This window comes from Aedes albopictus, chromosome 1 (assembly GCF_035046485.1).
Source record: "Aedes albopictus strain Foshan chromosome 1, AalbF5, whole genome shotgun sequence".
NCBI lineage: Eukaryota > Metazoa > Arthropoda > Insecta > Diptera > Culicidae > Aedes > Aedes albopictus.
The window spans coordinates 288,794,973-288,817,941 of record NC_085136.1 but is presented as its reverse complement, the minus strand read 5'-3'; the positions used below and the strand labels follow the sequence as shown (position 1 = coordinate 288,817,941).

Sequence of the window (22,969 nt, the reverse complement as noted above, 5' to 3'; positions counted from 1 at the left end):
GCCATCAACTATTAATTTTACTTCATCCAATATCTGAAGCGATGTCAACAAGGGGTCTCCAGTTAGCATAGTGGTTAAGGCTATGAATCGCCAATCCGGAGATGACGGGTTCGATTCCCTGGACATAGTGTATCATTGTCCTTGCCTCAAAATATACAAATTCATGCAATGGCAGGCAAAGAAAGCCCTTCAATTAATAACTGTGGAAGTGCTCAAAGAACACTAAGTTGAAGAGAGGCAGGCCAAGTTCCAGTGGAAACGTCGAGCCATAAAGACGAAAAAGAAGAAGATGTCAACAATATCAGCAAACTACAAACACTGCTGAATTAAACAAAATAAACTATAACAGTCAGCAGCAATTCAATGAAATCCGATCAGATTAACCAACCATGTTCAAACTTCATTTCGACACGTCCATCCTAGTTATTCGCAATTGCTTTCATCGTCGTTTCATTGAATTTGCAATGAACAGAGTGAAAAGAAAAATCCAATTAACAGTTAACTGTAATCAGTTTAGTTCACGTTTTAGCTGCAATGAAACGACGAGGTCGCTTCGGACACTACAGACCAGTACCAGACAACAACTAAAAAAAAACGATATCAAATCGCCCTTTGCATTCATCCTTCCTTTCTGTGTGTAGCCAGGGTCCACATCTCATCGCATCGCACTACTGTGCCGGTTTTCCTTTCAATGTTGCTACTGCCATGCTCGTATCATCATCGTGTTTTCCCAGCGCTAACCATGAACCTAAATACTGGACTATACATTTTTCCATCCGCTCACGTTCAGTCAGTGTTTTACCGAAAAAAAAATAAATACTCGGTCTCTCGGTGCACGGTGGTCCAATAATTGTCAGAGCTGGTCCTTGTACCCAAGGACGTGACTACATCGTCGGGACAGATGTCACCCATATCAGTTTCGTAGGTAAACCATGTTTAACCAACGCGATCTTGAAAGAATAAACAGACAGTGAGACAGGAAACATTTCACCTATAGTTAAATTTTCAAGCAGAATAGCACGTAATTTGACATTTTGGACCACTGTGCACCGCTGTGACCCACGCCCTAAAACTATTCCCGTTCCGAATCCTATCCCTTATGTGAGCAACCTGAATGTGCGGACAACACTAGATGAACTTTTTCACTAATCATTTTACGTTCTGTTTCTCTCTCTCTCTTTCTCGTTTTCGTTCTTTTGCGATTCCACAGAGTGTGACCAAACGTTCGTGTCCCGGAGCGGAGGTCCCTCCAATGGAACTTTTAGCGCGCCGATGCTTGCCAACCCGACGAACCACTCGCGCCAGTGTCTGTACATCTTCCTAGCAGGTCCCGGCCAGCGGGTCGACGTCACCTTCACGTCGTTCAACCTAAGAGGATCACCGCCGGAGTAAGTATGCGGTGTGGGATTGTATCATCTCTTTCTATATTGGATATTTAATCATGGAGTGCAAATGGTTGAGGCAACCATCACTCCAGAACACATATAAACCCGACATTTCAAATAATTGTACAGTTCCTTTTGTTTGAAGCTTCATACGAACAGATATGGAATCCTTTTACTGTGAAGCGGGGTAATATTGATCAAGAGATTTTAACCTTACCTAAAAACTTAACTAAAAGATCACATAATTTTGAACCTTATCATTTCTATAGAAATTGGTTTTAAAAACTTTTCTTTTCGGTCATTTCCGATAACTCTGAGGTTACATTTTAGTAACAAAGAGAAGTGTTGGAGTCCAGGTTAAAAAAAATTCGGTTTAAATCACAAAATGTTTAAATGTGTAGAAATATAACTTTTTTATGAAAATGTGTAACTGAGAATCTGTCAAACCGTTTCGCTTTCACTTGTCGATGTTACCCCACTTAAAAGTACCAAAGTCACCCATCCTCAATCCAGCAAACACCCAACTCGTTAAAAATCGATGGTAAATGTTTTTTCAAAGTTGCAATATGATATTCAAAAGTTCACACCATTCATGCAGCACAGAACAGAATCGCTGAATGGACGCCCACCACGTGACAATGGGTGTACATGTCAGTATCGCGTTCTGATTGTCAATCAACAAAACGAAAAAAAAACGGCCCTCATCAAATTTCGATCCGATTCACTTTCCATGTACGTAGGATTCGGTGAAAAAATGAACCGCAGCAAAAACAATCATTCGTTATCAATCAATGTGTGTTAATTAATTGCCACGTTTCTCACCATTCACACCACACCACAAACCATAAACAAAAAAGTACCGAAATAAATCACCATTCACCATCACCAGCAGCCCGCCCGATCGATGGATGGATGGATCAATCAATCGGATAATTTATCTCACCGTTCGTTTTCACACATCGAAACACATCACAAATGGTAGCGAGTTGTGTTGAAACGCGAATCGTGCTAAGAACGCTATATGTAGTTGATTAAATGTACACTTATTATTATACTTGTTATACACACAGAGCAAAAATGGTTCACCATTCATGTCACTGTCACAGTCACCACACAATCACGAATGTCACCGGGTGCAATAATCTCACCATCACTTCCATGGCGGTCAGTTTCAGTTACATTAAAGGTTTCAAACCACACATAAATATAAATTTCTCGATTTTTGCTCACTTAGGCTAACGAAGCCAAGTGGGAATCACAGCGTTTGATTGCTCTGATATGCATGCACACAACAGAAACACATGTTTGATGAGCAAATTGAGATTTGAGTTATGAAAAAAAAAATTCCACGTGCTCCGATGGGAATCGAACCAACGACTCTCAATTCGCTAGACGGGTGCTTCTTTCCTCCGAACTACGGAGCCACTTGACCATCTTCGTCCCCTGAAGGTACAAAACTGAACACGACTAATGCACATGGTTTGTTCCTTTTCACAATCCGAAGGAGATTTGGAGTTCAGTTCTGTGCCTTCAGGGAACGGAGATGGTCAAGTGGCTCCGTAGTTTGGAGGAAATAAGCGCCCGCCCGTGTAGCGAATTGTTGGTCGTGGGTTCAATTCCCACCGGAGCGCGTAGATTTCTTTTCGTAACTCAAATCTTAATTTGTTCATCATACACGTGTCTCTGTTGTGTGCATGAATGTCAGTGCAATCAAACGTTGCATACATAAATAGTAGAACAAATCATACGAAATTTTAATGCCTAATAAAAATTTTATTGGTGTAATCGACGAAAAATGGAATCTACAATTAAGGTTTGTTTACTTAGTTATACATTTACTATAAAATAAAGCATTATTTTTTTGAAGAGCAGTTTATTGCACTATTCCAGCATAATCAATCGAGTGTAGGAAAATTGTGCTTTGGACTTTGATCTTCTCCATTTAGAAGTGCAAAATAATGTTCAGTTTAGATAGAAAACTAAATTAAATAGAAATAATTGTTATGAATTTCATCCTGATATATCGTGCAGAATATGCACCATGAGTCGTGCATTCTTACATTAACTTTTTGAGAAAGTGTTCCAACTTTTTCCAATTTTTTTAACAATGTTTAACATCAAATGATTTATCGCAAATCCCAAACAAAGGTCTCGGAATGTTTGAACAAATCTCAAAAATTCCTTCCCTTAGCTAGTGTTAATATTTATTCAGTGATTTTGTACTATCGAACACTCATACACTTGTCGGCGTAGAATCAAATTTAACATGGAAAATTCCTCAACAATTACTTTTGCAAGAATAAGCAATAAGTTTAAATGCACGTTAACAAAAACGGAACAAAAATCCAACAATTGTTCAAAGGTTTCTTCAATTGTATACAAGGGTGTAGCCAGCTTTACGGTCGGGGGGGGGGGGGCAAATTTGTACCTCCTAGATTATATAACTAAACGCAACAAGATAAAATTGAATCTAATAACATTATATTCTAAAAGCATCATTTAACCCTTCAGCAGCTGTTTTTGTAACAAAATGTTGAAAAAACTCGCCTGTTCCAAAAAAAAACGAGCACTCAGAATTTTCTTCATGATTTCCATCAAAACTTTTTTTTCCAGTAAAACATAATCGAAACCCGCCCGAATATTTTTCTAAAATGTCTTGCATGATTAACTGAAGATCTTTCAGAGGCTCCGTTATGCCTGTTGGCGCATGAGCCTTAAATAAATGATCAAGTAAAAAAATGGAGATCTTTCAGTAATGAATCATCTTCTTTGTCAATGTTTATTACCAATCTTGGAATGTCCTCCATCTCCAAGAAATGTCTGGAGGAATTTAAGAAGGAATTCCTAGAAAAATTTCTTGTGCCTTTCCTAGAGAAGCTCCGGGAGGATTCCGAAACAGTATTCCGTGGGTGAATTACTGAAGAATTCTCTGGAGAAATGTCTGTGAGCACTTTTAGCATTTAAACCATTAACGCCCAAATTATGCCACAATCACAGTAAATGTCAAACTATGGTTGTTATTCCTGGAGAAATTCGTGGAGAAATCTCCATAGGAATTCTGGGAGTAATTAATGAAAACATTTCTGAAAAAAACCATGTAGATTTCCTGGAAGAATTCTTAGATGAATTTCTAGAGGATTTCCTGGAGGAATCTACAAAGAATTTCCTGGAGGAATCTCTGGGAAAATCCCTAGAGAAATCTCTGGAGAAATTCCTGAAGAAATCCCTGAAGCAATTTCTGGAGAAATATCTGGAAGAAATCCCTAGAGGAATTCCTAGAGGAATTGCTGACATAATTTCTGAAGGATGGAAATACCCCAGAAATTGCTCCAGGAATTAAACCCTGGAGCAATTTCTGGGGTAATTCCTGGAGGTGTTCCTGGAGAAATTCCTGGATAAAATCCTCAACGAATTCCTAGAGGTATTCCTGTGGAAATTGTTGAAGAAAACCCTGAAGGAATTCCTGGAGAATCTCTAGAAAAATTTTTGAAAGAATTTACTTGATGAATTTCTGGATGAATCTCTAGAGGAATTCTGGAAACTTTGATTTCCATCTCTTTTATTTTTTTTTCTGAAATAAAATCTCTTGGCAAATTCCTGGAGTAATTCTAGAAGAATTTCTGGAGGAATACCTGGAGAAATCCTCGAAGGAATTCTTGAAATTTGTGGAGAAATCCCTGAAGGAATCCCTTAAGCAATTCTTGGAGGAATCTCTGGAGAAATTCCTGGAGAAATGCTTGGAGGAATTCCAGAAAAAATCCTGAAGAATCTTTGAAGAAACTCCTAGAGGATTTCATGGAGGAATTGTTGACATAATGTCTGAAGGATGTCTAGGTGCAATTCCTGGTGTAATTCCTGGAGGAGTTCCTAGAGAAATTCCTGAATAAAATTCTGAAGGAATGCTTGGAGGAATTCCTAGAGTTATTCCTGTGGGAATTGCTGGAGGACTTCCTAAAGGAATTCCTGAAGAATCTCTAGAAAAATGTTTGAAAGAATTACTGGAAGAATTTCTGAAGGAATCTCTAGAAGAATTCTGGGAAGTTTCTATTTTCTAGAAAAAATCCCTTGACAAATTCCTGGAGTAATCTCTAGAAGAACTTCTGGAGTAATTCCTGGAGAAATCCTCGAAGGAATCTTGAAGGACTCCCTGAGGGAATCCTTGGAGAAATTTGTGGAGAAATTCCTGAAGGAATCCATGAACCAATGCTTGGAGAAATCTCTGGAGAAATTCTTAGAGGAATGCCTGGAGGAATCCCTGAAAAAATCCTGAAGGTATTCCTGAGCAATTTCCTGGGAAAAATTCTGAAGAAATCCCTTGAGAATTTCCTGGAAGAATCCTTGAAAGATTTTCTGGAGGAGTCTTCGACGGATTTCCTGGAGGAATTCCTGAGAAATTCCCTGGATAAAGTCGTGGAGAAATGCCTAGAGGAATTCCTGGAGATATTCCTTTTGAAATTGCTGCAGGAATCCCTAAAGGAATTTCTGGAGGAATCTCTAGAGGAGTTCTTGAAACAATTACTGGATGAATTTCTGGAGAAATTTCTGGGGGAAACTTCTGGAAAAGTCCCTTGAGAAATTCCTGAAGGAAGTTCTAAAGGAATTTCTGGAGGAATTTCTGGAGAACTTCACGAAGGATTTTCTGATCTCTGATTCCCTGGGGGAATCCTTCCTGGAGAAATTCTCAGCGCATTTCTTGGTGGAATTCCTGCTGCAATTTCTGGAGGAAAATTCCGATGAATTCCTGGAGAATTCCTGGAAAATTTCCAGAAAGTATTCCTTGAGAAAATCCTGGAGAAATATCTGTAGGAATCCCTGGGGAAAATCCTGGATTATTTGCTGACAGAATTTATGAACGAATTCCTATATTAATTCCTGGGGTAATTTCTGGAGGAATTCCTCGAGGACACCCTGAGGAAATTCCGGGGCGAAGTCCTGGAGGAATGCCTGCATGAACTCCTGGAGCAATCCCAGGAAGAATTCCTGAAGTGATCCCAGGGGAAACTCCTGGGGAATTCCTGGAGGAATTCCTGGAGGAGTTCCTGAAGCAGTTCCTGGATGATCCGAAAGAATTCCTGTAGGAATCGCTAAAAGAATTCCTGAAGAAATCTCTGTCAGAATCCAAGGCGGAATCCCTGGATTAATTCCAGGAATAATGCCTAGAAGAATTCCTGATGGAATTCTTAGAGAAATCCCTGAAGTAATTGCTGGAGAAATCTTGGGAGGAATTTCTGTAGGAGTCTCTGAAAATATCCTCGGAGGAATCTGTAGGAGAGTTCCTGCAGGAATTTACAGGGGAATCTCTAGATAAATTCCTAGGGGAATTCCTGGAGAAATCTCTGGAGGAATTTCTGAAGAAATTTCTAGACAAATATCCTATTTATAGGGGAAAACTAGGAATAATTCCTGAAGAAATCGCAGATGAAATTCTTGGAGAAATTCTTAAGGAATCCTTAGAAGAGCTCATGGAGGAATCCCTGTAGCAGTTCCTGAAAAAATCCCTAGGGGAATTCTTGAAGAACCTCCAGAAGGAATGCCGGAAGCCATTTCAAGAGGAATTCCTGAGGGAATCCCTAAACAGTTCCCGGAGGAAGTACTGAATTAACTCCTAGAGGAGTTCCTTAGAGCATGGTTTCCCAAACTGTTGGTCGCGACCCACCAGGGGGGTCGCCGGCCTCCATCCAGGGGGTCGCGAGGGACAGTAGAATATTTTATATTTTGGGAACCTATACCTTAGAGAATGCAAGGATAAATTTCTGAAGCAATCTTGAAAAGAGATCCTGGGGGAATGTTTAAATGATTTTTTTAAATAAGTTATTTCAGAAAGAATCACAGAAAGAATTCCCAATTGAAGCTCTGAAGAAATTTTTGGAGGAATCCTAAAAAGAGTTCCTGGGGGAATCCTTAGAAGAATTTGAGATGTAAGAATTGAAACCAATGTGATATTAACTCTTATTTCAGGCTTTGACAATGCTCCCCCAAACCTCGTACATAAGCTCGCCTTAAACATTCTTTAATTCTTCTGCCACTCCTTTTCCGTAAACCCATGTAAATCTCACCTTCATTAAAATTAAATTCAATTTAGGTAACATTACCAACATAAAATTTGGCTTGACTTTTTATCGTTGGATTGTACCGATAAAAAATGGTAGTTATGCGGGCACAAGTTAACAGTTTATGTTACGATAGTGTTCAACAATTTGGTAATGCAGAGAGCTCATGTGAGTTCCAAGAAACTATTTCACACTCCCTGAAGCCCGATATTTGATTATTTTTTATTTATTTCAAAAATTCTCTTGAGAACTCTTCGACAGACTCAACGAAGGTTTCCTCCAACGGTTCGACCAAGAAGATTTCCAGGATTTCAATGAAATACTCCAGCAGAAATTCCTCCAGAGAAACCAACATGATGGTTCCTTGAATTCGTTCAAAGTATTCTCTAAAAATTGTTTCGGATATTCTTCTACGTATTATCCCAGATATGTTTCCAAAAGTTCTTTCAGGTATCTCTTAAAGAGCGTTTTGACCTAGAAATTCTTCCAAGAACTCCTTCAGAGATTCCTGTACGAAGTCCTGTTGAAGTTTCTCCAATTGTTCCACCAAGAGATCATCTAGAAGTTACAGAGATTTCTCCAAGAATTCCTTTGGTTATTATTCCTGGAGGAACCTCTACAACAATTTCTGAATGAGTTTTTGGAAGAAATTGAGGATACCTAATTACTAAAAACTTTTCAGAAACTTCTGAAGAAATCATTGGAACAACCTCTGTAGAAATCCACGATTGAATCACTGGAATAAGCTTGTAGTTCTTTTAGAAGTCTCTGAATGTTATTCCTGTAGAAGAATTTTTGGAAGAATTTCTGATAAACCAGGAATATTTTAAGAATCCGTAGATGGCCTTTCTGAAGAAATTCCAGAAGGAATACCTGAGGAAATACCTGGAAACCCCTGGTGGAATACCTAACAAAACCTATTGAGATATTTTTGAAAAAAACTGGAACAATACCCTAATAAAAATCCAAAACATTTTTTTTATGAATTCTTGGAGGAATCCATAATGAAATTCCAAGACGTACGCTTGGAGGAAATCCTGGCGGAATTTCTGAGAAAATACATAGAGGAACACCCGGCGGAATTTCCGATAAAATCTCTGGGTGGATTTCTGCAGGAATCTCTGCAAGAATGTTTTCCAGCCTTTCCCTAAGGATCCTTATACGAATCTCTGAAAGAATCTGTACAAAAAATTTTGAAGAAATTTTTAAAGACTTTCTTGATAAATCCTTGGAGCAGTTTCTGGATGAGAAATGTCTTGAAGGAATCTCTATAGATAAGTGAATTGGGTATTTCCTGAATAATCTCTACTAGAATTTCAAATGCAATCCTTGGAGAAGATTCTTTAGAAAGCATCTGAGAAAATATTGAAGAAGTTCTTAATTTCAGATTCCCAATGTATCCGTGAATCATTTTCTGAAAACCCAGGGAGTATTTTTGAGAAAGTTCATGGAAAGTTTTCTAGATGAATGCTTTTAATAATTTCTGAAGGAGTCTCTATGAAAAAAAAAACCGGAGAAATTCGTAGATGAATTTCTGAAACAATCTATGCAAGATTTTTTGAAAGGCATTTTTGAAGTATTTTCTAAAGGAATCTATGCAACATTTTTTGAAGCTATGAGGGCAAGACTTTCTTAAGGAGTTCATGGCGAAATTTCTGGAGGACATTCTAAAGTCTAAAGTACTCCAAAAAAGATTTTGTGAAAGAATTTCTCACTGAATTTCTTTAGGTTTTCCTAGATGATTTTTAAAGTAAATCTACGAGGAGTTTCCAAAGAAGTCCCTGAAAGAATTTCTTAAAGAGTCTATGGGAGATTTTTTTATCTGTATTAAAGAGATTTTTAGCCCTAGGCTAGTTCATTTCGGGACCCACGCTTTACTTCCCTTCCGAAGGAAGAACTCACCCAGGTCCTCGGCGTGATAGTCAAGTGTTCTAACCAACACACCAGGTCCGCTCCATGGGAGATTTTTTTCAAGAACTCGTGAAAGATTTTTCAAAAGAATCCTAGGATGGGTTTCAACAAGGGTTTAAAAAGACACGGACACGTTCAATGCTTCCAGTGAGCTTTTCGCTCTTTGAAGGAAGCACGACACTAGACAACCGACTAGCATGCAACGCCCAGTGGCACAGCCGAAAACTTTTCCTGACAGCTGCGGCGGGAATCGGACCCGCGCTCCTCAGCACGATGCGACTAAGAGCTTGGTGACCCTAGCCGCACGACCACGGAGCCGCACAAGATTTATGAAAGAATGATCAAGAAACTGTGGAAGCTTTTTTCAAAGTTATCCTAGTTAGTCAATTTGTAAATAAATCTGTGGAGGAAAATCTGGAAATATTTCTGAAGAAATTGTCAGTCATATTTATAATTAAAGCCGTAAAAGATTTTCTTAAAAAATCCCACAAAAAAAAAAGAGAAGGAACCCCTGAGGCAGTTTCCTATAGGAATCTCTTCATAAAATTCCCAATCCTTCAAAAAAATTTTTTTTTATAAAAAAGGGTCTCTGGAGGAATTTGCAAATTTTTAAAAAGAAAATCTCTGAACCAAAGCTAAAGCAAACCCAGGAGAAAATTTTGGAATAAATCCTAGTAAGATCGTTTGAGAGAATGCTCAAAGGAATTTTCGAAGGATTTTTCGGAAAAAAATCTAAAAAAAATCCCAAAAAATCTCTGAAGAATTTCCTAAGATATCTCTTTCTGATACAACTCTTTGTGAAACTTCTGGAGGATCTTCTGGTGGAATTTCTGGAGAAATTGGAAGTTGCTGTGAGAATTTCAGGTGAAATCCTTGGAAGAATTTCCAAAGTAACCCCAGTACAAAAGTTTGAAGGAACTTTTGGCAGATTTTCTGAAAAACTCTGGAATAGTTTCTGAAGGCATCGCTGACAGTTTTATTGAAGGAATCTCTGGAGAAATTTTGGAATGAATGTCTATAGAAATTTCTGAAGATTTCTGAATCTTTGAAAGAGTTTTTGCAAGAATCCCTGGAGAAAAATCTGCTCAAATTTATGATTTTTTTTTTGAGAAAAGGAGAAATTTCAGAATTAAATCATGTAAGATGTTATGAAAGAATTCTTCGTGGAATTTGCATACTTAATAGGGTGAATTTTCAAACAAATCCTTGAAGAAAATTTCCGAATGAATCCATGGATGATTTTTTGAAAGAATCCGTAAAGGAACTTTTAGTCGAATACTCAAACAACTTTCTTAAAGATTTTTTTTAAGAAAGATTTTTAGCAGAATTTCTGAAGAAATGTTTGGTAGATTTCTAAAGGAATTTCCAATAGATTCTCCAAATAAATTTTCTGAATATATTTCTGGAAAAAAATATTAAAAAAAATGAACTAAATACGTTTAAGAGAGAATGTTTGTCACAGATACTTTAATTTCTGGAAGAATTTCCAGAATGCGTTTTATAAATGATTCTTCTGTTAACAGTTTTCATAAGCATTCAAGTCTGGATTTAAACATTTCCTGTATAGGTCCGTTACAATATCATCAATTCACTCGAAGCCATCGAAAAGCGTATATCCGTCGGTATAAAACCAAAGTAGATTCCATTTCTTCGTTGATTACACCAATCAATTTTGCCAGCCTATTGAAACAAAGGTTAACAGCTACGTGACAATAAGCAACACAGCAGCGGCCTCCACAAAGGAGTATTTTCAAATTGAGGAAAAACATTCCCGTTTCGGTCCTCCTGCGCGTATCGTGAATGAAACACGTCGTCGCGCCTCCAATGGGTCATAAACTTTGATTTACTGCCCAAACTTCCGTCGACGACATGGTCGACGCGTTGTCATCGCGGTCCTAATCCATGGAATTTCCCTGCCCGAAAATCCATCCACACAGTTCACGTGAACAATTTAACGCCAGCTACCGTGTCGGTGAGCTCGTCCTGATCCTGGTAGGTCCTAATCGCGAAGCCGCATACCTACCATGGTCGTGTTTTGAAATTTTTCCGGCACGTCGTCCTCGTCATCGTCGGCACTCGGCTCACAGCACAGCCAATGTATTCAAATTTCCGGCTCGATGCCACCTGAAATGTAGCGTGAAATTCCCGCTCAAAATGATGATGACCGTCATCATATTAGCTGTCGCTTCTCATAGGCATTGCCATTCCACCCTTGGTGGATGGCAACAGATGACGACGACTCGGGAAGGCTCGACTTTTTTTATGGAGATTATGAACTGAGAATGGCAGTTACTTGGTTGCGTCCTTTACAACAACATTGAGTTAAAATTCAAAAAAATTGTAAAAAATCACATTTGTCAAATTAAATGCCAAAAAATTGAAGATGAAAGATAGAACATATGGAAAGGAAAAAAGGGATTGAAGATAGGAATATAGGAAGATAGAAAGCTAGGAAGATAGGAAGATAGGAAGATAGGAAGATAGGAAGATAGGAAGATAGGAAGTTAGGAAGATAGGAAGATAGGAAGATATGAAGATAGGAAGACAGGAAGATAGGAAGATAGGAAGATAGGAAGATAGGAAGATAGGAAGATAGGAAGATAGGAAGATAGGGAGATAGGAAGATAGGAAGATAGTTAGACAGGAAGATAGAAAGATTGGAAAAAGTAAGATAGGAAGATAGGAAGATAGGAAGATAGGAAGATAGGAAAATAGGAAGATAGGAAGATAAGAAGATAAGAAGATAGGAAGATAGGAAGATAGGAAGATAGGAAGATAGGAAGATAGGAAGATATGAAGATAGGAAGACAGGAAGATAGGAAGATAGAAAGATAGGAAGATAGGAAGATAGGAAGATAGGGAGATAGGAAGATAGGAAGATAGGAAGACAGGAAGATAGGAAGATAGGAAGATAGGAAGATAGAAAGATTGGAAAAAGTAAGATAGGAAGATAGGAAGATAGGAAAATAGGAAGATAGGAAGATAAGAAGATAAGAAGATAGGAAGATAGGAAGATAGGAAGATAGGTAGATAGGAAGATAGGAAGATATTTAGATTGGAAGATAGGAAGATAGGAAGATAGGAAGATAGGAAGATAGGAAGATAGGAAGATAGGAAGATGGAAGATAGGAAGATAGGAAGATAGGAAGATAGAAGATAGCAGATAGAAAATAGAAAATAGAAGATAGAAGATTGAAGATACAAGATAGAAGAGAGGTAAGAATTTTCATATCTATATACATATTTTGTTACTTTGCGTATCAGCTGTTACCCTTCGTTTGAATGTAAAATACTTGAAGTACCTATATTTTTATCGCAATAAATTCCATCGAAATAACATAAAAGTTCATAACACATTCCATCCAACAACCCTTGAAACGAACACAATCTGAATCAACAAAAAAAAATCTCAGAGAACGAGCAAACCGAACGCATACTTCACCAACGAATACCACTCATTTGACCCAACTTTGCTCGGAGTAACTGTATCCGAGCCCTGAATCAAACGTTTTTGATGATAATTGGCCAAACTGCTTTCCTTTGAAACACACCCCCGGCAAACAAATGTTAACTTCTAGTCTAGTCTAGTCTAGTCTACACATACACAGCCATTCATTGAAAGAATCCTGGAAAATGATAGAATCGACTAATTCTATCATTTTTCTTGTCATTATTAATGCTTGCAGTACATACATCGGAGATGCATTACAAGCATTAAAGCGGCCAGGCCTACTGTGCAGCGTTATTGGTTTTACAATAAAGCCATTGAGTGGGGACATCTCGTACCAACCGCTCAGCTTTTTAGAAAATAAAATACGTGAAAATCTATGGGGGTGACGATGCTAAGAAAGTTAATGTCACCCCTTGGTCCTTCGCTTCCTGGGATGGAACACATGTATTTGGTCCGTGTCCTGGCCCTTATGCCTAGGCTTAAGCGCCTTTACTCGCTCTCTGGAATGAAACAAAGAATACAACCTATCCCTCCCCGAATGCATTCTAAATTTAGTCATAAAATCTATATACATTTTTTTAAATATAATATATAATGAAAATCAGACTGATCTCACCAAATTTCAACCGAAAGTCGATTCCAACATCCTGTCACGATCATCCATCACCATCAATACCATAGCTTCACGCAACACCACCGTTTTCAACGTTGCTTGAATTCAATAATTTGCAACATGCCCCAAACGAAATTCATCCAAGATGGCACTGTCTTTATTATGTTACCGTTCACCCGTCAACCGATTCGATTCCTCTTGAAATTTTCATGCATTTCACCTCACACACCACACTTATCACAAGTCATCCGCCATCGCTGAATCACGCGTTAGATGCATTCACTGTATACTATATTTTTAAATATTTTTTAAGTCTCTTAATTGCATTTCAATCTTGACTGGCACATAGGTGGGTCGTAGATTTTTTCACATTTGCATGGGCTTTCGCGACAAGAAAGGAAAAACCGACGACGATGATCCGAATATTCGGCACACACAGTTTTCTTCAACTTCCCTTCAAGCTTCAACACTTCATTTCACTAGTTAGTACTTTATTTTAAGAACGCCAGATTCTAATTCTTCTTTATTTTTACTGGTCAACTAATGTATCGCTTTTTCAATCCTCTTACGCCATTTTGCCGCATGCATGAAAACAAATTATTCCATATCACTTGATTATCCGGAACTTTGCGGCTTACCAGGTCCGTTCCGCGAGTCTCGCATCTTTTACGCATCTTGCCACTTCTGCCAGCCCCTGCACCAAAACCTGTAATCCAATGCCGAATCTCAAACTGTGAATCGCACGCGCACTGCATTCGGATGGCGCAGCACCAGCCAAACTTTCATTAAAATCACACAAACGGGAACGCGAAAAAACGTGACAAGCAAAGCGAAAAAGCGTCCGTTCGCGGTGAAGCCTACTTCGATCTCTCCGGCAAACAAATGTTAACTTCTGAACACGAACTTACACAAGCCAATATAATAAAAATCCAGTAGAATGAACATAAAAAAACTCCGCCTCAGCAAATCAAAATTTTCAAATCCCCAAACAAAAAAAATATCAAAAACAAACGAAACCAAAGCTCCCGGCGCTAACCACAAAAAAACTTTGTTTCTTCCTGCTCGTCTTTTTTCATCATCGACGTCGAACGAAATCGAAATAAAAAAAATCGCCAAAACCTCACTACCTCGTCACGTCACTTCACCACGTCCATTGTTCAACCGCACACCAAAAAAAATAAAAATAAAACAGCGGATCGGCAGTTGGTGAGCTTCCAGCGTAAGTACCACCCCCATTTGAAAGCATCTCGTCCTTCCTCTTTTTTCGGAAATCAAAGCATGGGAACAGAAAGCTGGACGTTCAGAACAAAATGGAAATAGGATGGACTTAGGGTAAACGGTCCCATAGTGGTGGTAGAATAAAATTTAATTGAAAATTTTCGTTTCTTAAAACATGATGATTAACCAGTGCTTTATAAAGACTTGCCCAAAACTCTGTTTTAAGGTGTGATTCAGGTCCACAATGCATAGACCAAAAGGGTTTTTTTTTCATTAGGTTACAGCGTTATTTTTTTTTTTTTTTTATTTTGTGTCCCACCCTAGGCTTAAAACTTATATTTTGAGCATTTTTTAACGTGTACGTTGGATAGAAACACAACGATTCCCGAGCTGAAAATTGTTCGAATTTCATTACACCAAAGTCGGTCTCAAATGGAACATAAGAACTTTATTCAATTTTTTTTGCAAGTTTTTAATATTTTTTTTTTTTTTTTTTGAAAAAAGTGCTGTTGCGATTAGAATGTATTTGAACTATTTTAAAAAATGGCCTATTTGGATTCTTTATATTAAGCATGTGTAGAATAATCCAACAGTACATATTAACAAAATTCTTAATTTTTATTATTTCTATTTTTTTATTTCTTCTAATGTTTGTAGTCCTGTACTCCGCCCCTAAATTTCAAAAGAGTATGTCAAATATGGCGCTTGGAGGTCTTTTACTATTATTTAATCAACTTACTATAAGATGCCACTGATACCACCACTATCGATACGTTTACCCTACCGCACGAATAAACGAACAAAAGAATTTTTTATCTAGTCAGGATTTTCACTTTTACAAACTGAACGGAAAGATCATATCGAGAAGACCCTATTACTGGCACCTTGAAATGAAGGAACAAGCCATCGCCCATAGTCCTCCTGATATGATACCGAATTTCACTTCGCTCTTCGCTACTTCCGTATTCATTAAAATTTTGCTCGCTCATTACTTCCTCAATTCTCATAAAAACTCACGCCCGCTTGCACCGAAAAGTGCATCGCGAAGGAATGAAAAATGCACACGATTCACGGCACATCAAGCACATATCTACACACATTCACATGCACAGCACACATTCGCCCGCTTCACCTTTGCTGCTAGTTACGTAGATATAGATGATTGTTCGTGCATGAATAGAATAAGTATATACTGTACTAGCCATATAACTGCCGCTGCATGCATGACGGGTACTTGCTTAAATCACCTTTCAAGAACGGGGAATAATGGTGGCTAAAAAAAACTCGTAAATATCCTTTCTACAGTGTTTCAGGGTCATAACTAAACTGTGTTTCATTGTCTAAATGACGCGAAAGCATCGACATATCAACAATATCACTGTGCGATTTCAATTCAATTTTTTGTCTAGACTTTTCGTTTTTTTTTTTTTTAATATAAACTTAAACATTTATTTTAAGGCACTGAGAAAGATTATTTGGAAAAACTTGAGGCGAAACTGGATGAATTTCTTCATTTTTTGTTTTTTGATTAAATAACAGAGCACGTCAGTCGATTTCCTCACACATTTAGAGGATCATGGTATCTTCTGATTTTCTTTCCAGGAAATAAATTTTTCAGTTTTAAACAATATATTTTTGAACAATATCTGAAAAAATATGATTTTTTGGAAAACTTATACATATTTTCAACCAGTAAAAAGAGTTGGTTCCTTGGGTTATGTGGGGATTGACATATTAAAAACTAATTCTCTCTCTAGCTTACCTTCGTGGTACGCCCGTTAGAGATAACTTTGAGAAGGGGGTGGGGGGCGTACATGAGTACTCTCTATTGGTTAGCGTTCCACTAGCTATCTCAGGAGCCCTGAGATAGCCCAGTGGTGATCTTGTAGTTTTTCTCGCCTTCCTCGGTGACATAGATTAACACCCTATTCCGGAAGTAGCTCTCCAGTATCCGACATAGGCTAACCGGGACTCCTAGGTGGTGTATGGCGCCAAGCACAATAGCGGATTCCTGTTCGCTTCTTTTCGAGTGCTATCTCGGCGGAACGGGGGCCCATGGTCTTATATCCCGGCGCGGGAACAGCGTTTCCACGATTCTCTGCAGCATCTCGGGGGAGCATTATGGGAGTGCTGACGCGCCCTTTGTTTTGGCCATGGTTACTCTTTAGGCATCTTCCAATAATGGGGTCATGTTGGCTGCCTGGCAGAGATTTTCACTTCGTTCCATTCTACCCGCATCGGTGCGAGTTCTTTGCTAGATTCCTGGACACCACCAGTATACCGGTCTGGGTCCATTTCTGGGTAGGGATCGCCTTGGCATTGCGGTGTCACACTTATCGTAGCGCGAGGTCAGCCATCCCCGATGATGATCGATGACCTTCGGCTCAGGTCGTCTTCCTCCGTGTTCTACCCTGTATCGAATCGCCAGATGGTCATTGTGCGTGTATCCAACGTCGACTCTCCAGTCCGAGCTAGGATTTGGACCGTTCCTACTGTAGGTCTTTTGTCACCTTCGTTCGCGACATCCTCGTCTACTCGAAGGGCTTCGAGTAGAGCCCAGCCTCTTACGTTAGTCAAGCGGCTACCCAACTCAATCGCCCAGGCGTTGAAGTCGCCACCGACTCAATCCTACTTGTGCACTTGTTAGCGAATCCAGCATAGATGAGAACTGGTCTGTCGGTCATCAGGGAGGGACATAACAACTGCAGTAGTACACCCCGTTGATCTTCGCTATTGCGAAGACCTCGTGTGACGTGAAGATAATTTCCTGGACCGGAAAACGACCGGTTGTACAGATCGTACCGCTAGCTTGTCCTTATCCGCTATCCAGTTCCCGTTATCGGGAGGGATGCGGTATGGGTTCATACTGATTGCCACAGCAATTGTTGTGTGACTTCACAGTGGGTCAGAGCATTCTTCGCCGAGAAACTTAGTTTTTTATTACCGTACAACATAGAACCATCATCTTCCTTTTGTGTTTTGGAAAAACGTTCTTTTGGTAAAGAAAACTGAGAAGCAAGCTGCCCCAGTTGGGATGTAACGCCAGAATGATGGAGCCAGATATTATGACTGGCTTTTGCTGGCAGAAAATGCCTCTGTGAAACGAATAGAAGAATCATACAATCCTTATATCAAACGTATTCGTCGACGTCTTTCATTTCGCTAGATTTCAAAACTGCTTAAGGATGAACGTCTCAAAATTCCGCTTTAAGAGTGCATCAGAACTTCAGGCGCACAAATCTCAAGCTGCAAACAACAGTGCACTTTTTCTTTGTTCTTAACTTAAAACTTAACCTTGTTCTTATCTTAAAAATTAAAATAATCAGGTGCGCTGGTTTTGTTTACGAAGTAGATCATTGTGGCGGTCATTTTGGGATTCTAACAAGTCTCTTCTCGATGAAAATCTGTGTTTTAGTAGTCTAACACAAATTCATAGTAGACGAGTCTCTGCTATACACCTTCGAACTCATTTTTGAAGATTAAAAAATAACTTAATTCTGACGTACATACGTTCGAGGCAAAATGTACGAACTATCGAGGTACGTCTATGCACCAAAACCTCTTTCTATGCAGGTCATTTTAATGCACTTTTAATTTATGTAGCTTATTTCATGTCCTGCATAAGAAAATGTGATAATGACGTTAACGTTAGCAACGGCGGCCAAGGGGCTTTTACAAGGATCGCGAAGGGAGGTTGCACGGGCAATTCAGGGGGTTCTAAGAGGTTACAGGGAGGAAGCAAGAGATCTCTGGTGCGTTTCATTTGGCTTCTCAGAGAGTTTTAGGGGCGCTTCAGGTTGTCACAGGGGCGTTTCAACTCCAGGCGTTCCAGGAGAGTTCTAGAGAGTCTAGGGGTACCAGGAGATCTCAAATGCACACTCAGGAGACCCAATGGTGTTTCAGGAGGGTTCCAGGGGGTCCCAGTAAGCTTTATAGAGTCGCAGGGGCGTTTAAGGGATTCCCAGGGGTTTTAGGAGATTACTGGGGGTTTCAGGGACGTTTTAGAAGGTCTCAGGGGTGTCCAGCAGCGCTTAAGGAGTCTTAGGGGTGTTCCAGCAGGTTTCAGGTGGTCCCAGGGTGTTTAAGGGGAGTGAGATCCCCTCTGCTGTTCTTCTGCAAAGTGATGTAAGCGGCATTGACAATTTTGATACATTTTTGGTTATTATTCATCAAACCTTCGATGGTTCGCTGTGGGCTAAAATATAAACGACTCATAAGAAAGTATAATTCCAAAAGTCCCAGTGAAGAAACAGGGGTGCAAGCAGTAATAAATAACAGAATTTCCATAAACAAATAGAAAAATGTATAAACAAAAGTTTCCATAAATAATTGATTTTTGAGCAATTAAAAACGTCAAAAATGCAATAAATTAGAAAATTCACAATAAAAAAAAACATCATGAAAAACAACAACATTATTCAAAAAGTGCAATAAACAAAAAAAAAATAAATTATCAATAAATGTAAAAAAAAAAAACGAGCAATAAACGTAAATGCATTTTGAACCAAAACATTATGTAGACCATGCGACGAAGCCGCATAGAGGATTGAGGAATTGTGGCGGCAAAATGCCCCCAAAGTTTCCGACATCCGATGCACCGCAACTGCATCGATTCAGTTCTAGGCAAACCACAGATCCAAGAATTTGCCCGGTGTAATGCAAACATAGATGTTATCCCTTTTTTAGGTCCGACGAGCGATAGCGAGTTCGGACAGCAAGCAATTGCTCGGTAAGTTGCAAGCTTTTCGGTCGTTTCAGTCATGTAAGTGCGATTCAGCATTTCACTGTCTCATAATTTCCTGCATTTGTTTTTTATGTGTAATTTCGTTATTTTTTATGGCATTTTTTGAAATTTTTATTGCTTTTTCGATATTTTTTATTGTTAATTTTCTAATTTATTATGGAAAAATCGGATTTATTTATGGAAAATTCAAAGTTATTTGGTGGGAAAAATGTTTTTTTTATTGCAACAGTTGATTTATTCATTGCATTTTTGACGTTTTCAATCGCTCAAAAATCAATTATTTATGGAAACTTTTGATTTATTTATGCATTTTTTTTATTTGTTTATGGAACTTTTGTTATTTGTTACTGCTTACACCCCTGTTTCTTCACTGGGACTTTTCGAATTATGTATGGGAAATTTTGTATTTATTATGGAACGCCGCTCGCTGTGTTTTCTTCCATAGATGTTAGATTTCCACTAGAACTTGCATCCTAAGACATACCATAGTGTTTTTATTTCACCAGATATATGTCAAAAGACGTTGAAATTTGGAATGGCGTCTACGTCACTTTGCAGAAAAATGTCAGCACAGTGTCCTAAAAACTCAGGGGCGTTTAAGGGGGTCTCAGTGGCATTTCAGGTGTCCCCAGAGGCTTCCAAAGAGGTTCCAGAGGTCTCAGAGGTATTTAAAAGACGTCTCAGAGGCGTTCCAGGTGGTGTCAGGGATCTTTTACAGGGCCTCAGGGATGACCCAATGGGTTCGGCGGGTCCCAAATGATTACAGGGAGGTTCCAGAGAGCCTCACGGGAGCTTTGGAATTTGCCAGTGGCACTTCAGGAGGTTCCAGGGGTCTCAGGAACACTTTAGGGGCTTTCAAGTAGTCTCAATGGCTTTACGGAGATTTCCAGGGGGTCTCAAGAGCACTTCAGGGAGTTTCAGGGGATCTCTGGGATTCACAAGGGGTTTCTTGGGGATCTCAGGGGCGTTTCAGGAGGTACCAGAGGATTCATCATTGAGAGATGATATAAAAGAGCTTGTATAACTAGATGGCACAACCGCAAGCGTGTTGTTGGGAGGTTGGCATCTAAGCCAAAAGAGTGATGGAATTGCGACACTGGCGTAGGCACGAAGGGGGGGGTCTTAGGGTTAACCGATTTCAGAGGTGTTCCAGAGGTCTCTGAGGCGCTTCAGGGGTCAGGGGTAGGAAGTCTCAGGGGAATTTCAGAGGGTCTCAGTGGCGTTTCAGGGCGTCCCAAGTGGCTCCAGGGAGTGTCAGGGGGTCAGGTTTCACAGGAGCACTTAGAGGTCTAAGTAGCGTTTCATGGGGGTCTCAGGGGGTACCTTGAGATCCTAGAGCAGTGCAGGGGGTCTCAGAGGGTTCAGGGGAATTCGCGAGAGAGCTCCTCAGACTTCCTGGAACCCGTTCGTTTGTATTGCCCCTGAAACCCCATGGAATACTCTTAGAAGGTTCCTGATCACCCTGATACGACCTTGAAAACCTTGAAGCGCTCCTGAAATGCCTAGAAACACACCTGAAAACATCATAATCCTATTGAAACGCCTCTGAAACATGTTGTAACACCCTTTAAAGACCCCTGTAACCATCTGCTGAAGCCACCATCCTATTTTTGTAGCTAATTGATCAAGATTTGTTAACGAGCAATTAAAAAAAAATATAAAAGTTTTTAGAAGGTCATAAAACTCTCCTCCCATAGTGCCCACCTTTGCAAGTGAATCTACCTTCTCATTAAACGGAATCGAGCAATGCGAAAAGACCCAAACCCAAATTATTTTTTCCATTTGCGATACGTACCGGTGTCTCTGAGAAAGTTGTAGAAAATGCCACTTCATTAGTGACCCGACCGGATAGGAAAAAATATGTAACACTCCCTTACTACCTTTTCTCTGTGCGGGATACCTATGGAATTGTACCATTTGGGCAGTTGAACCTGTTTTGTGGACTTTCCGCTATAACTATGTCAATTTCATACTAATTGATTTGAATTTTCGTAAAGGGTTAGATACTGTACGTATCTCACCGTGTGCCGAAAATTAAGTTATTAGGTATACAATTGACTAGCGGCAGGTACATAGGTACATATTTAACTGTGTCGTCATATTCTATCGCAGGCATGGTTTTTGAACATGACACAGGATTGCTTCAGTTATCAAGAAACCCGAGACGGGCGTCGGTACCGTATACCGTCGACAATAAATAGTTTTAAGCAAAGTTTCTTCATATTGAGCCACTTGCATAAGATACCCATGGAGTTATCGCCATTAATCATCATCATATCCTTCCTCGAACACGGTATGACGTGGTCTATTGTTTCATCAATTTTTATCTCTTTCGTCAGCTCAATGATATTGCGACGGTCAAACTCATTGCCTTTTCGCATGCCCTTTTTTGTCGGTTTTCAAACGCTTCTTGTAATTAAGATTATCTGTAGCTCTGGTTGGCTTTTTGTTGCTAATCGCTTGAATGATTTAGATATCCTTGCTTGTATCTGTATTGCATGCTCTACTAAATAAATCACTTAAACTGAACTTAAACTCCTGTCTGTAATAACATCTTCAGAATATTAATGGTATCGAAATGAGTACGGAAAATCAGTGAGCATCCGAACTGTGGAAAAGAAATTCACAACTATTCCCTCAATAAATCTTCACCCAAACTAATAATAACCATGTTTTCCCTTCTTTCACCACACCAATCACAGTTGCGTCCACGAGTACATGGACGTGTACGCCGAAGTGCAGTCATCCGACCCGGCCGAACTGATCAACTCGCCCTTCGGCGGACGCTACTGTGGACCTATACCGCCACGTCGTCGTATTTCATTATATCGTGCTATTGCATTGTCATTTTATACGGATAAAAACTCGACAACACCTGATATATTCGAGGGTCGATATGCCTTTATTAATGAATGTAAGTCTGCCGCGAAAAGGTCCTTGCCGCCGGAGAGAAACTTGACTAACTTTTCTCTTCCCTCTTCCGCTTCCCTTCCCGTATATTTTCAGCTGAATATGAGATTGGTCAGCCAGTAATTGGGTCGCCATGTTCCTATGTAATTAATTTTGCTCAGAAACGTACGGGTGCTATTATATCACCAACTTATCCAGGTGCCTATCCAAAAGATATGTCGTGCACATATCAGTTTATTGGAAAACCGAACCAGCGAGTGCGCATCGAGTTCCGTGACTTTGACCTGTTCTTCGGCGGACCGCAGTGAGTATCCGGGGAATCTAGTTTTCCTATTTTTTTGTTCTTGTTTCGGGGTTGATGCTACTGGTGTAAATATGTTGAGGGATGTTTCTCTAGTTTAAATCAAACAAAACATCGATGATTGCGAGTTTTTCGTACGATAGCATTGTTGGCAAGCACACATGCTAGAGGCATGAACGGTAAGTTTGCCTTTTGTAGATAGGGTTCAAGTGACGGTTGAGAAATAAAAATGTACATGATGGAAAACAATAGCTCGGTATAATGTGTCTTTTAAAAATGAATGTATATTGTAAACCTTAAAAGAAATAAATCCACAGAATTCTTGAAAAAGATCTTATATGCATAGGAACGTTGTTGTAGAAGCCAGCTACTGCGCCCGCTTTGCT

General features: G+C 39.4%; 1 protein-coding gene across 16 annotated transcripts in view; it reads left to right on the top strand.

Annotated features, from left to right (window-relative positions):
* The window catches only part of LOC109408324 (cubilin), a 649,214-nt gene that overhangs the window by 572,913 nt on the left and 53,332 nt on the right, over positions 1 to 22,969 (top strand). For 15 of the 16 annotated variants that reach the window (XM_029860375.2, XM_029860373.2, XM_062846950.1 and 12 more), the window contains 4 exons: positions 1,211 to 1,388; positions 14,603 to 14,629; positions 22,075 to 22,286; positions 22,379 to 22,586. In XM_029860375.2, the coding sequence (XP_029716235.2) occupies positions 1,211 to 1,388; positions 14,603 to 14,629; positions 22,075 to 22,286; positions 22,379 to 22,586 (625 nt within the window). The remainder of the gene's footprint in view (positions 1 to 1,210; positions 1,389 to 14,602; positions 14,630 to 22,074; positions 22,287 to 22,378; positions 22,587 to 22,969) is intronic. The other variant, XM_029860374.2, reaches the window with a different exon arrangement.